At 35.2% G+C, this 14,441-nt stretch overlaps 1 protein-coding gene across 1 annotated transcript; it reads right to left on the reverse strand.

Annotated features, from left to right (window-relative positions):
- Positions 1-1,906: 1,906 nt before the first annotated feature.
- LOC109339868 lies at positions 1,907-2,443 on the reverse strand (the record flags this gene model as incomplete). Its single annotated transcript, XM_019577398.1, has 2 exons — positions 2,270-2,443; positions 1,907-2,148 (listed from the first exon to the last, which is right to left on the reverse strand). Coding segments are annotated over exons 1-2 (416 nt in total), but the record flags the coding sequence as incomplete, so codon positions are not given.
- Between the last annotated feature and the right edge of the window lie 11,998 nt (positions 2,444-14,441).

A 14,441-nucleotide genomic window follows, 5' to 3' on the forward strand; every position in this document is an offset into this window, starting at 1 on the left:
TCTTGTAAACAACAAAAACATTACCTTAATCAAATTATTATATTAATATAAATCATAGTATGCTAAGGCAAATAACATGATTGCTTTAAAAAAAGCATAACTGCTTTGCCCAATACAAATTTTGTGAGGCTACATAACTTTTGATTTTTTTTTTAATATTTTAAATGAAAAAGATTAAAAAATAAACAATTAGAATAATGAAAAATTCATTTATGCAAATAATTAATAAAAAATGAAAAGATTTCACCAAAACAATAAAAAAGATAATGACAGCGGAAAATAAATTTTCAAATCGAATAAAAACTTGTCGACTTAAGCATTTTCGTGACAAAATTATGAGTATATTTTTATAAAAACAAGTTATATTAGTAACAAATTATTAAAAAAACGGTAAAAAATATTTTCAAATATATAGGTATATATATAAATGAATTAATTCAAGTAAGAATAATTATTATATTGATCATGATATCTTGTTTGAATGATCATGATTAGAAGATAAATACACAGATTGTATAATCATTAATTAACATTTAATCTTAATTATATCATTTTCTTATATTTTTTGCTCTCTCTATATAATTTGTTGATACCCTTAATACTTTATTTAAATAATAATACAAACATGAATTTTAATTTGCAAAAACTTCTCCCTAAAACAAACATTAAGAATGAGGTTTCTTCGGTGTATTTTCTTTGTAAAATACTCGTCAGAAAAACTATATCTTGAATTTTTTTTAGATATAAGTAAGTCAATAGGTGATTAAGTAATTTTAAATTATAATATCATCATAATTCTACTATCTTCATCTCGAGATTTCAATTCCCTCTTAAGTCAACTTTTCACCTCACATTTTGGACTTTGACAACAGACTGTTTCCAAAAGCAGAGTGTAGCCCTGCTATTTAGGAGAGTTGTTAAAAAAAATGTGTATAATTCTATGTAGTACTTATTTTTAATTGGTCCAGAAATATAAAATTAATATATATATAAAAAGTAAGGTGTATACAATATAAAATTTGGGATAGAAGATCTGACACTTCTTATTAGTTGCCTAATACAAAAACATCATTTAATTTTCACGCAAAAGTGTAAGACTACTACAAAAAATTCAAAAATATGACAGTACTATTGAAGTATTTATTAATCATGGTGAAATTTTTTATCCTATTTTATAGAAGGGAAGGTGTATAAAGATTATGGATTTTGTAAGTAGTAACTATTTTTTTTTTCTTTTTGTTACTAATTATTCCTTAGACTTTATGAGTTGGTGAAATTATTTTTTATTTAAATATATTCCAAAATTACTAATAGGTAAACACAAAAATCATAGTAATCAAACTTGCTAATAATTAGGAAATTGTCATCAAAATAATGATGAAACAAATTTAACATTATATTTATTAATATGTAGAGACTAATTTCATTAACAATTAAGAAAAAATAGTTTCTGTATATTAATTGCGAATGTGCTAAACTGCTAACAGACAAATAGGTATAAAAAAACAACTTCGGTTGTCGCAAACAAGTATAGTAAATAATTAACGTTTCCACATCAAAAAGTTCCAAAATCAAAAACATAAGCAAATACAATGCATGAATTAAGATTGATGGGTTGCCTCCCAGAAAGCATTCATTTAACGTCAATAGCTTGACGTGTGATAAGTCATGGCTCACTAAAGTGAGTAGTAGTAGTGAGCTTGTGGGTCTCATTACTCAAATAAGGCTTTAACCTTTGCCCATTCACTATCCATGTTTTCTGAGTGGTCAAGTCCAACAACTCAAAAGCCTCATAGGGCATAACCTCTTTGATCAAAAAGGGTCCCAACCACTTAGACTTCAACTTTCCAAGAAAAAGTCTTAGTCTCGAGTTGAAGAGTAGCACTTGTTGGCCTACTCGAAATACCTTCTGACAAGTTTGTTGTCATGGTATTTCTTAATGCGCTCTTTGTATAACTCAAATGAATTATAGGCATGCAACCTGAATTCATCTAATTGGTGCATCTGAGTTATACGCTTGTCACCAGCCAAGTTCTCATCAAAGTTGAAGAACTTGATTGCCCAATAAGCTTTGTGGGCTAACTCTACCGGTAAATGGCAAGATTTGTCATCAAAGTTATCATCAAAGGATCTGAAATGGGATACACCCTGTAGGTGTTTTGAAAGTTGTCTGATATGCCCAAAGAGCATCGTCCAACTTATAAGACCAATCCTTCTGCGATGATGAAATTATTTTTTCAAGGATGTGTTTCACATCTCGGTTGGATACCTCAGCCTGTTCATTAGTTTGGGGGTGGTAAGGTGAAGCCACCTTATGATTCACCCCAAAGTGTTTTAGGACATTGGCAAGCTGAGCATTGCGGAAGTGTGAACCTCCAGCACTGATGATGACTCGCGGTGTACCAAATCGTTTAAAAATATTTTTATTTAAAAACTTAATCATTGTTTTGTCATCAACAGTGTGGGAGGCTATTGCTTATACCTATTTTGAAACATTATCCACCCCACAAGGATATACAAATTAGAGTGGGAGGATGGAAAATGACCCATAAAATCAATACCCCATCAGTTGAGGACTTCGACTTCAAGGATATTTTGTAGCAACATTTCATTGCGCCACCGAATGCCACCCATACATTGGCATGCATCACAACTCTACACATGTAAGTGTGCATCTTTCAAAAGAGTTGGCCAATAGAATCCGAATTGGAGGACCTTAGCGGTGATTCTCTCACCATTATAATGCCTTCCATAGGGCGAGTTGTGGTAATACCAAATGATGCTTTTAGCTTCATCTAGGTCTATACACTTGCACAATATCTCGTCAGCTCCAATTCGGAACAAGTGATGATCATCACACAAATAATAAGTGACATATTGGAGAAACCGTTTTTTCTTTTGATAATCAATTTTGGGAATGATCCCAACTGCCTTATAATTGGTCAGGTCCGCAAACCATGACCTTTCGCAGATATGAAACAGTTTCTCTTCGGGAAATGCCTTAGAAATTTCCCTCTCACTTGAGGTCACCTCAAAATTGACCAACCTCAAAAGGTGGCCAACAATTACATTTTCTTTACCGTCTTTATCCCAGATTTCCAAGTCAAACTCTTGGAGCAAGAAGATCCAACGGATCAGTCGCGGCTTAGAATCTGGCTTAGTCAACAAGTATTTTATTGCAGCATGATCGGTGTAAATTACTACCTTAGAGTCTATAAGGTAGCTTCAGAATTTTTCAAGTGCGTACATTATGGCCATCAACTCCTTCTCAGTAGTTGCATAATTGCATTGCACAACATTCAAAAATTTGCTAGCATAGTATATGACATGAAAATTCTTGTCAATTCACTAGCCTAGTACAATACCCAATGACATAATCACTCGCATCACACATAAGTTCAAAATAGTTTTTTCAATTTAGTGCGACACTAATTGGGGCGGTAACCAGGTTCTGCTTAAGCTCCTTAAAGGCTTGAGAGCAAGCCTCCTCAAATAGGAAGGGATAATCCTTATTTAGAAGGTTGCTAAGGAGTTTAGGAATTTTAGAGAAGTCCCTGATAAATCATTGTTTAAACCCAACATGTCGAAGGAAACTACGAATTCCCTTGACATTTTCCGGTATTGGTAATTTATCAATTACTTCTATTTTGGTCTAGTCGACCTCAAGCCCCTTAGAATAAATTTTATGCCCCAAAACTATCCCTTTAGTACCATAAAATGCAATTTTTCCGTATTTAAGACCAGATTGGTCTCAACATAGCGCTTGAGCATGACCTCAAGGTTTTATAAGCAGAGATCAAAGGAGACCCCAAATACCGATAAGTCAACCATGAAGGCTTCTATGTATTTCTCCACTAGATCAGAAAAATAGCCAACATTACACAACCCAAAAGGCATCCACCGATAAGCAAAGACACCAAAGGACATGTTAAAGTGAATTTTTCCTGATCAATGAGGTCAACTGTGATCTGATTGTGTATGGAATAGCCATCTAGGAAACAATAGAATGTTTGGTCGGCAAGCCGTTCAAGCATTTGATCTATAAAAGGGTAATGGAAAATGAACTTTTTGGGTGGCTTTGTTAAGCCTCCAGTAATCAATATACATCCTCCAAACTATAATCATGTAAGTTATGATGAGTTCATTTTGCTCATTGGGGACAAAAGTTATCCCCCCTTTTCTGGTACCACTTGCATGGGGCTAACCTATGCACTATTAGAAATAGGGTAAATCATTCTAGCTTCAAGAAGCTTGATGACTTCACCCCTCACCGCCTCTTTCAATGTGGGATTCAACCTCGGTTGAGACCGAACAACCGATTTATATCCCTCTTCCATATGTATCTTATGCCTACAATAAGTCGGGTTGATCCCTTTTAAGTCGGCAAGGGTCCAACTAATAGCCCTAGAATGGGCTTTGGGAACTTGTACTAGTTGCTCTTCTTCCCTCTCAAATATGGAGTTGCTGATAATAACCGGGGTTCTTCCTTGCCCTCTAAAAATACATACTTAAGGTGGGAGCGCAATATTTTTAATTATGGTTTCTTAACCGAAATAAGCTCAGAAGTTCCTTCCTCCATGTCATCAGATAATGTGGAGGGATCTTCTGGACCTAAGTCCAAGACCTCCTTTCAGGGGTCGACTAGAGATGCCTTATCATTAGCCTCTATGCACACTTCATCAATAACATCCAAATAAAAACAACACCCCTTATTATTACGATGGTGTATAGCCTCAAAGATATCAAAAGTGAGTTCTTCATCTTGGACCCTCACTTTTAGCTTCCCGTTATCCACATCAATGATGATCTTAGCGATCTTCATAAATGGCCTCCCAAGAATGAGAGGCACATCAACATCTTCATCGATGCCAAGAATAATAAAATCAACAGGGATGATAAACTTGTCTACCCTTACTAGAGCATCCTCTACAACTCCATGAGGATACTTCACAGAATGATCTACGAGTTGTAGGAACATCCGAGTCAGCCTAATCTCAAGATTATTTATCCTACGGAGCATGGATAAGGGCATTAGGTTGATGCTAGCTCCTAAATGTAGGAGGGTCTTTCCTATATTTAGGTTCTCAATAGTAACAAACAGGGTGAAACTACTAGGATCTTTAGACTTAGGTGGAATGAATTTTTGGGATTATAGCACTACAACTCGCATCTAATTCCATCGTCTCATTTTCAGGAAGTCGACGCTTCTTGGTCAGAAGTTCCTTCATGAACTTCGTATAAGCAGGCATTTGCTCCAATGCTTTAGCAAATGGAATGTTTATTTGAAATATGCGGAATATAACCACAAGTCGCTTAAATTACCGCTCACGACATTGTTTGGTTTGCACATCAGGGTAAGGGACTAGCTTAATTTGTTTTTCATTCGGTCACTAATTCCCTCATCTACCTTTTCCTTTCCCTTATCTTTTGAACCACATGGTTCGGATTTTCCTAAGGAAGTACTAGGCTCGTTGTTATTTTCCTTTTGAGCCCTCCTAATATTCTCCTCACCAACCACATCATAGCCAACTACTTTCCTCCTTCTAGTTGTTATTTCTTGACACTACTCTTTGAGATTTGGCTCAATATGTATCAAAAAGGCACCCCTATTCTAATCACTCACTTGTTTGGCATTCTGCCCAACCTGAATTTCTAGGTTCTTAATTGAGGCATCAATACACATTTGGTTGGCCAAGGACAATTACATAAATTGGTTAAGGGTGTCCTCTATTTTGATCGTTTTATCCTAATAGGGTGGTTAAAATGAGGGTTGTCTATTAGAGGGACCAACATCATTCCTCCAAGGCTGGTTGTTATTATGGTTATTAAACCCCTAATTGCCATTCTGGTAGTCACCATAAGGCCATTGCTGATTCCCCATGTATTCTACTTCCTCGGACTATGAAATGTAGTATTGGGTCGGGTGATCGCAAAAGCAGACATCACACCACATAGCTTGTTGGCTATGGTGACTCTGAGACAACATTTTAAGTTGTTGTGGCAAATTTTCCATTTTTTTCGTCAGTGCTTGAAGCTGGTGAGTCAACAATTTATTCTAGCCAAGAATAGCATCATGTGTGCCCAGTTCCAAAATTCCCCTCTTCAGAAGGTTACCTCAACCATTTTGACTCTGTTGGTCGCTCAAAGTCATGGCATCGATAATGTTAACAACATCGTCATAGCTCTTATCTGCAAGAGAGCCACTAGTTGTGGCATTTAGGATCATTCGATGTTGTTGCTGTAATCCATTCCAAAAGAAGTGTATCTAGGTTTCTCTGTCAAACCCATGGTTAAGACACTTCCTTAATAACGACTTATATCTCACCCATATCTCACCTAAGGTTTCATTGGCGAATTGGGAGAAAGTCAATATCATCATTTTTGCCTCCATATATTTAGAGTTATATAAGAATTAGGCTAAGAACCTAGTTCTTAGTTGTTCCCAATCCTCTATGATTGAGGCTATTGACTGAGGTACCATTCCTTGGCTTTTCTAATCAACGAAAACGACAACATTCAGAGGAACAATTTTGGTCCTTCCTCTTCGGTCATGCCAACCGTTCGACACGACTCAGAATTTGACCAAACAAGAATGTGGATCCTCAAGGTCAAGACCCATAAAGGGTGCACTTTGTAGTAACTAGACAAGGTCAATTTTTAATTCCAAATGTCGAGCATCTCTCGGTGGTTACCTTGGTGCATCACCATTAATGAAATTTCGGAAAGGGGGATCCTTGCTTGGTGTTGCGAGTTTTGTACTTGTTGGACTAGGAGTCTTTGTCTCCTTGTCCAACTGTTGTTCTTTCTTGTTGTTCTTTCGATCTCCGAATCAAATCAAAATTGATCATTCAGAGTTTTACCTCACATATAAGACACAACAGTCTCACAAGGGTATAAAAAATGAAAAAAGTAGAGAATTAGTAAACTATGCTATATTACTAGTTTTAGACGCAATTTCCTGACAATATTGCCATTTTTCTAACTGATAAATTGGTGTAAAAATACAACTTCGGTTATCACAAACAATTATAGTAAATAATTATCACGTCCATAAGGAATTGCTACAAAACTATAGTCTTTCAATATTTTTATGGTTTCTCAACTCAATATTTTTGGGTTGTTTGTTGTGTGTCACAAACACTTCAAATGTACTTAATTAATTCGGTAAATATAACTCAGGTTAAACTTCACTTTTACTCTCAGTTTCCACTTTGATTCTTTAGTTCATACCAATTAGAACAACTAGTTCATATAAATACCTCAATATGACTAATTGCTAATGTCTTAGTCAATTAGTCACTTATGCAAGAAAGTCCTATGTCTAGTGATTTTGATGCATAAGAATAAAGATATTGACTTACAATATCATGCCCCTATATCTAGCGATGCAAGCATGCATATTGAGTAAAAATGTAACACCTCAAGTGTACTAGCCACCAATATCTTGGTCTATGCTAGCATTTTATCATAGGCAAGTCTACGTCTAGTAAATGCAATGATAAAATTCAGATATATGAACCTTCAAATATGTCTCTATGTCTAGTAACACATGCTATTCAATTTGAGAGTTATAAAATCACAATATTAGTTCTATGTCCATGTACTAAAAAAGTGACATGCATGTAATGGCAAATAAAACAAATCTATGTCTAGAAGATACAATATTTGTTGAATAATGTAAGTTCAGAATTATGCAAAATTACTGAAGCAATTATTCTATATTCATGCAAAAGTTGATCAATACTAAAACATACATTAAGTAAAGACAAAACTCAAAATGGAAATGAACTTTTTGGTATATTATTGAATCTGTTCTTTTAGTGAACAAGTTTGGTCGGACTGAAGGTCTAGGCTGGAGCTCTTCTGGAATATGGATGGAGCTCTTCTGAAAAAAATGTACATAAAAAAATAGATGTACCAAAAACTAGCGGGGTACAAAAAGAAGAAAAACAAAATCTTCTAGTTCAGGAAAAAAAATACTTTGTCCCACAACTCAATCAATAGCTAAGAAGGAAGAGTAGTTTGCTAGGTTTACGGAAATATTCAAGTCATTACAAATCAATATTTCATTTTATGAAGCCTTGGAACAAATGCCCACTTATTCCAAGTTCATGAAAGAACTACTATCAAAGAAGAGGAGGTATTAAGAGAAAGAAGTTATCCAACTTAACGCAACTTGTTGCGCAATCCTTCAAACCAACGTCCCTAATAAACTGAAAGACCTAGAAAGTGTGACTATCCCAGTCACAGTTGGAGCAGTTTCGATAGGAAAGATACTTGTGGATCTCGGGGCAAGTGTTAGCCTAATGCTGCTATCAATGATGAGAAGAAATTATGAAAGAAATCAAAAGTGAAGTGCTTAATTATGAAGTTTTTAGAAATTTTTTGTTCTCTTGAAATAATTTTGATTATCCAAGAAAAACCATGATTGCTTTCAAGTCTAGCCTCATTACAACTGAAAATAAGTTCTTAGTGATCCTTGATTGAATATACAATTTAAGAGAATAGGTAAGACAAAGACCAAGTTCAAATTACTACATTCAAATGGTTGAATTTTGAGTGAAACACTTACATCCCTTGAAAAGTTCTATCTTTGAACTTGTGTGAACAACAAACACTTTTTGATAGAAAATTATTTGCTTTGATTTTGTTACACATTTTTTGATGAACATAAGCATGAAAATTATGTTGGAAACATTATGTGTGAATTTCACAAATCTTGAAAAATGTCATTGGAAAATTTTGAGCATGCTTAAGCAAAATTAGAAATCATGTCAATCTAATCATAATAAAGTAGCCAATGTAATTCATATGTGCTTTACCTAATTTTCATACACTTTCCCTGGCACTTATCCTATGCAAATCATGCAAAACCAATGTAATTCAACACTTTTTAGATAAATTGTCATATTTTGATTATATATTTTGTCCACCCCTTTTCCAAATATGTGTGAAAATTTCTAGGAAATATAAAGAGAAGAAAAAAATCAGAGAAGAATAGTCAAGCAAGGAGGTGTCCACATATGCCACTTTTGTTGCACACATGGCAAGCTAAGTGCTTAGCCGCAAGCATGGACCAAAAAACACGCAGTTGCTCACTAAGCAACCTGTTGTGGACACTTAGCACCGTCCAGCTAACCTGACACCAACTTGGCTCGGTCATGCACAAGCTTTACACGGTCAGACTCAAGCCTGACACAAGTCAACCTGCTAAAACAGGCAGCTCAGCGTGCACCTTCGGACTGCCCAGCTGGAACCACACACCTGGCTAGAGTCGGGCAAGCTACTCAAGCAGGCATCCCAGCATGGCCACGTAAGCAGCCAGGCAGGCTGGACCCATCAAAGGAGCCAACTTGACTTAGCCACCAAACAACTATGGCATCATGCATGACCTCACTTGACAAGGCCTCTAAGCACTTCTCCGGGTAACTCACAATAGCCTAGTCATGTAGCTCACAAATAGCTTTGGTGAGTCAACACCAAGCAACCGACTAAGTGTTAGATATTTATGGGACGGCGAGCGCACTGTATCGTCCAAGTAATAAAGTCAGGTAAATTACCTGGATATCATCCTCAGGGAGCAGACTGGATTTATACTAATTCCTACAAGAATAATTTGAGTATATATTTACAATCTTGGGTTTATGAAATTTTGTAATTGGTTGTGTAAAATCATAAATTGAACTAAAAATATTTAAAATAAACTCGGATCGAAATGCATCGTTCTTTCCCATTGACATCCATGGATTCAATTCCAAGTAACTGGTGACGTTACTGATTCAGATGCACATTTTCTTCAAATCATTCACATCAATTCCTTGAGTGTAAAATCCTTAGATAATCACTCAAATACCAATTCCTTGGATATTTGACTGATTAACTAGCATTATGTTTCATGTAAAATCAATTCATGCATCATTGTCCATTCCTAGAGCAATTATGTGTGAAGGAAGATGATCCAGGTTCGGTATCAAGTTTAACTTTCCAATTAAACTTGAACCCAAGAACAAGAAATTAGTAGCAAAGTAAATTCATGCATTAAGAACGGGATAAACTTCCAAAAATAAAATAACAATTACAATAGAATCGAATCCAGGAGTACAAAGGTTAGAAGTCTACATTTCGAAACCCACAACAAGATCTATTCACTCATCCTCGCCTTTATAATGCTAGAATCATGAGATGATACAAATAAATATGAAGTAGAATTATTTCCACGACTTCTATCCTAATCTCTATTGTGTTTCTCTCTATTTTTCGTGCCAAGAATGCTTCAGAATTGTTTCGATCACCTCCTCTGCTGTCCAGAACCGCTTGAGCGAGAGAAAATGTCATTCCCTCGCTTGAACACCTCGCTTGGGCGAGGGAAAAATAGAGCCTAAATGAATTTTGGCCCCCAATTGTCGCTTGAGTGACAGTCCCTCGCTTGGGTGAGTGACAGTCCCTCACTTGGCGAGGAACAACAATATTTTCTGATGATTTTCTTATGAATTATGGCTTGGGCGACCATTCCCTCGCTTGTCGAGGCTTGTGCTGTTCAGAAACTCATTCTTCTCTTTTTTCTCCTTTCTTCATCATTTCCTAACCTGCAAGCAACAAAATACAATTAAATTCCTAAACAATACAAGATTAACTAAGTTATCGGGAATTGTATGCAATTACAACAAAGATATGCACTAAGTGCCCTAAAATTATATACGTTTCCTTAAAAATTTGGCACTTAACACTAAGCTGCTTGGTCATAGACCAAACCCGTGTTGAAGGGTTTGGTGCGCCTGGCGTGGACAAGTAGGTGAGCCAGGCGATTACGAGTCTCCTATAAATAGAGGACCTCTTCCAAGGCTAAATATATTCATTCCATATTCAATTATGAAAGTGTGCATGTCAAGAGGAACACTTTGGAAAGCTCTCCTTGAATATCATGGTTTTGATGAGGACAACTTGTGCCTAAAAGAGCTTGAAGATCACCAACAAATCAACGTGCTTAAGTCTTGTTTTTGGTACTAGGCTTAGACTAGATTCTAGTTTAAGTTGAGTCGAAGGCTTAGGGCACCTAATACATGTCTCATATGCATATATCTTTTAAATCATTTCATCCATGAGATATGTCATTTCATAATATGTTCATGCATTACATAAATACATGTATATGTGCATTCTAGGCATAAAACTAAGTGTTAAACATGTATTATCTAAGTGCATAACGTATTTGATGTTTTGTATTTTAAAATACACATTTTATTTACTGTTAATCGATTAACCATACCTTTAATCGACTAGCCCAACTGCTGTGAAAAGTGGTTGCTACTGGAACACATTTTTAAATGCTGTTAATCGATTAAGGCATTACGTTAATCGATTAACCTAACTGTTTTTTGTATTGTTGGAACTGAAAAACTGAAAAACAGAATCAGTTATAATTTTTAGTCCCGTTAATCGATTAAGATGGCATTTAATCGATTATCTGGGGTTCTGGACTGATTCTTTATAAACTGCGTTTTCAGAATTAATCTCATAAGTTGCATGTTGCATTTATTAGAGAGTTAGAGCATTTTACGTGTTAATTGTTGCATCTATTTGTTAAGTGCATTAGTGAGTTTAGAAATGAGAGATTCCTTGCTTTAGGATTGAGTGCATTTCATGTTATAATCTCTCATGTTTTCCCTCACATGTTCATGCATATTTTGATGCTTTTTCATGAAGTTTTATGATTCTGTAACTTCTGTTTTCATAACTAATACTTGTCATTTCACATGAGTTTGTGTTAGATGTGCATTAGAGTAAAGCCTTCTTGTTATATTTGAGCTTTGTAATAGCTTTATTCTACTCTTGTAATTGTTGTATAATTGTTGTAAAGGGAATCTCGTGGTGTCTTATCACCGTTAGAGATTGAGTGTTTCTTCATAGCTTAGAGTGTAAGAAAAGGAAAGAACGAGAGATTCTTTGGCTGGGGCTACGCCGAAAGAAACGTTTTCTTTGTCGGTAGGAAGGGAGTCAAACCATTGAATAGTTTCTTTGATTTCTTGTCATTTGCTAAGTGTTGTAATTGGATAATGTGTTTGTAAATTACATTGATTCGATTATAGTGAAGGAAATCTCCCAAGTCAGCCGGGAGGCCTGGATGTAGTTTGCAGTGGACAGCAAACGAACCAGGATAAAAATTCGCGTTGCAGGATTTGTTTTCTCTCTCTCTCTTTACTGTTTTCAATCGATTAATTTGTATATTGGATTCAATTGATACATTCTGTTCATTTGCTGTACTGGATGCTATTCTAATATACAAATCTGTAAGCTCTGTATTCGTTCTGTTATCGGTTATCTGTTCTGCATTTAATCGTTTCTGTAAATTGCTTACTGGTTCTGTTTAATCGATTAATATTGCTGTGTTAATCGATTATCCTGTTTCTGTTAATCGATTAAAACTGTTTCTGTTTAAAACTGTTCTTTTTGTTAATCGATTAAGATTGTGCATATAATCGATTATCTTTCTTCTTTAGTCGATTAAGTAGGGTTGATTCAGCATTAAGTGTTGATTTGCGAAAAGCGGTAATTCTAACCGCGACACCTATTCAACCCCCCCCCTTCTAGGTGTATTGTAACCACTGATACCTAACAAAATATATGTAATTATGATTTCCAACAAATAAATACTCCACTTTGCACCCCTTTTAGACTTATTGGTTTGCTTTCCCTTAATGTAATCCACACAAGTCTCAAAATCAAAAAAATCAAGAGCACTAAGTACTCCTTCATTCACTAACCTTTTTATTCTCAAAATGGAGATATGTCCCAATCTCTTACGCCACAATAAAGAGGAATTTTCATTCATAACACAACGCTTTGACTCAACAATAACATTCATGGAGTTATAAGCAATGTTATTTTGTAATGTAATTGAATAAAGACAATCAGACAATGTATCATAACCACTAACTTCGAATTTATTAAATAATGTAAAACCTCTGAAAAGTAAAATCCATAACCATAGGAAACAAGTCTTGAAACTGAAATTAAATTCCTCAAAAAACTAGGAACGTAAAATGTCTTTTCCAAATGTAAAATAAAGCCTTAACACCAAATTGTATGAACCAATAGCCTCCACGTGTGAGCTCATCCTCCCTCCCAAATGGATGAAATGCTCATTTCCCATTGGCTTCCGAAGGTTTTGCATACCCTACAAGGTATTTGAGACATGGGTTGTAGAACTAGAGTCAACCCACCAAGTATTATGACCAATATTTGTTAGATTAGATTCTTAATATACAAATGAAAGTTGTATACCTTTCTTGTCAAGCCAATATTTGAACTTAGAGCATTCTTTCTTCGTGTGTCCTTTCTTCTTGCAAAAGAAACACTTCGAATTTTTCTTATGTCCAGTTTGACAGAGATCTTGCCTTTGACTTTGACATGATCTTTCTTCTTCCTTACAGAGAAGGTCAGGTTCACTTTCTCACCATCTTGCATAGCCAACCTTCCCTCTTCTGGAACACTTATGGTCAATAGTTAATTAATTGACCATTTATCCTTATGTGTGTTATAAGAAATCTTAAAAGGGTATGACTACTAGGGCAAGGTGCACAAAATGAAGTGAACCAGAAAGGTTTCCCACATATCAACTTCCAAGGCCTTCAATTGAGCCACAATATCCCTCATGCGCATGATATGATCACTCACACCTCCCAAAATGGTAAGCTTCATGGATGAGAATTTCATGATAAGGGTACTTGCCAAAGCCTTGTCTAAAGTGACAAATTGTTCGTCTATTACTTTCACTAAGAGACGAACATTGTCATACTGCTCAATAGAACCCCAAATCACAACATATACTTTGGTCTTTATGAACATAACATAGAGGCGATTAGATCACTCCAACTTTTCATAGAGATCAACCTGATCTAGGGTACTCATTTTGGTGATTGTAGGTGGTTCCGGCTTTCTTATGGCATAATCAATATCCATGTATCCTAAATGAAGGACAACTCTTTCCATACAGACCTTAAAATTGTCGGCCCTGAGTTCGGGAACATCAAATTTCATATCAGAGAAACTAACAGGTTGACTAACTGCAAATTAAAAAAAATACAAACAACATGCTTAATAAATTTGTTTTGAAGAAAATAACTATATCATGTTTTACCAATGTAAATCATGTTTCCAATGAATGTAGAGATATAAAACTTGTCTGTGGACTAAAGTTCTAATTCCATTATATTCCCGCAATGATAATAAGTTTTGAAAAATTACATTGGATTGGAGTAAAAATTATAAGTTTTGAAAAAATACAGGGCAAAAATAATAAAATAATTATTGATAGTTCTTAACTCTAACTTTTAGCTTTTGAGAAGCTACATCATGGTTTCAAAAGTTTGTCTTTCAAAAGTGATTATCTTTCTTTTCAGAAGCTATAAACTCTCAACTTTTTTCATTAAACTGTTTTACAA

Source organism: Lupinus angustifolius, unplaced genomic scaffold, assembly GCF_001865875.1.
Source record: "Lupinus angustifolius cultivar Tanjil unplaced genomic scaffold, LupAngTanjil_v1.0 Scaffold_118, whole genome shotgun sequence".
NCBI classification, from domain to species: Eukaryota; Viridiplantae; Streptophyta; class Magnoliopsida; order Fabales; family Fabaceae; genus Lupinus; species Lupinus angustifolius.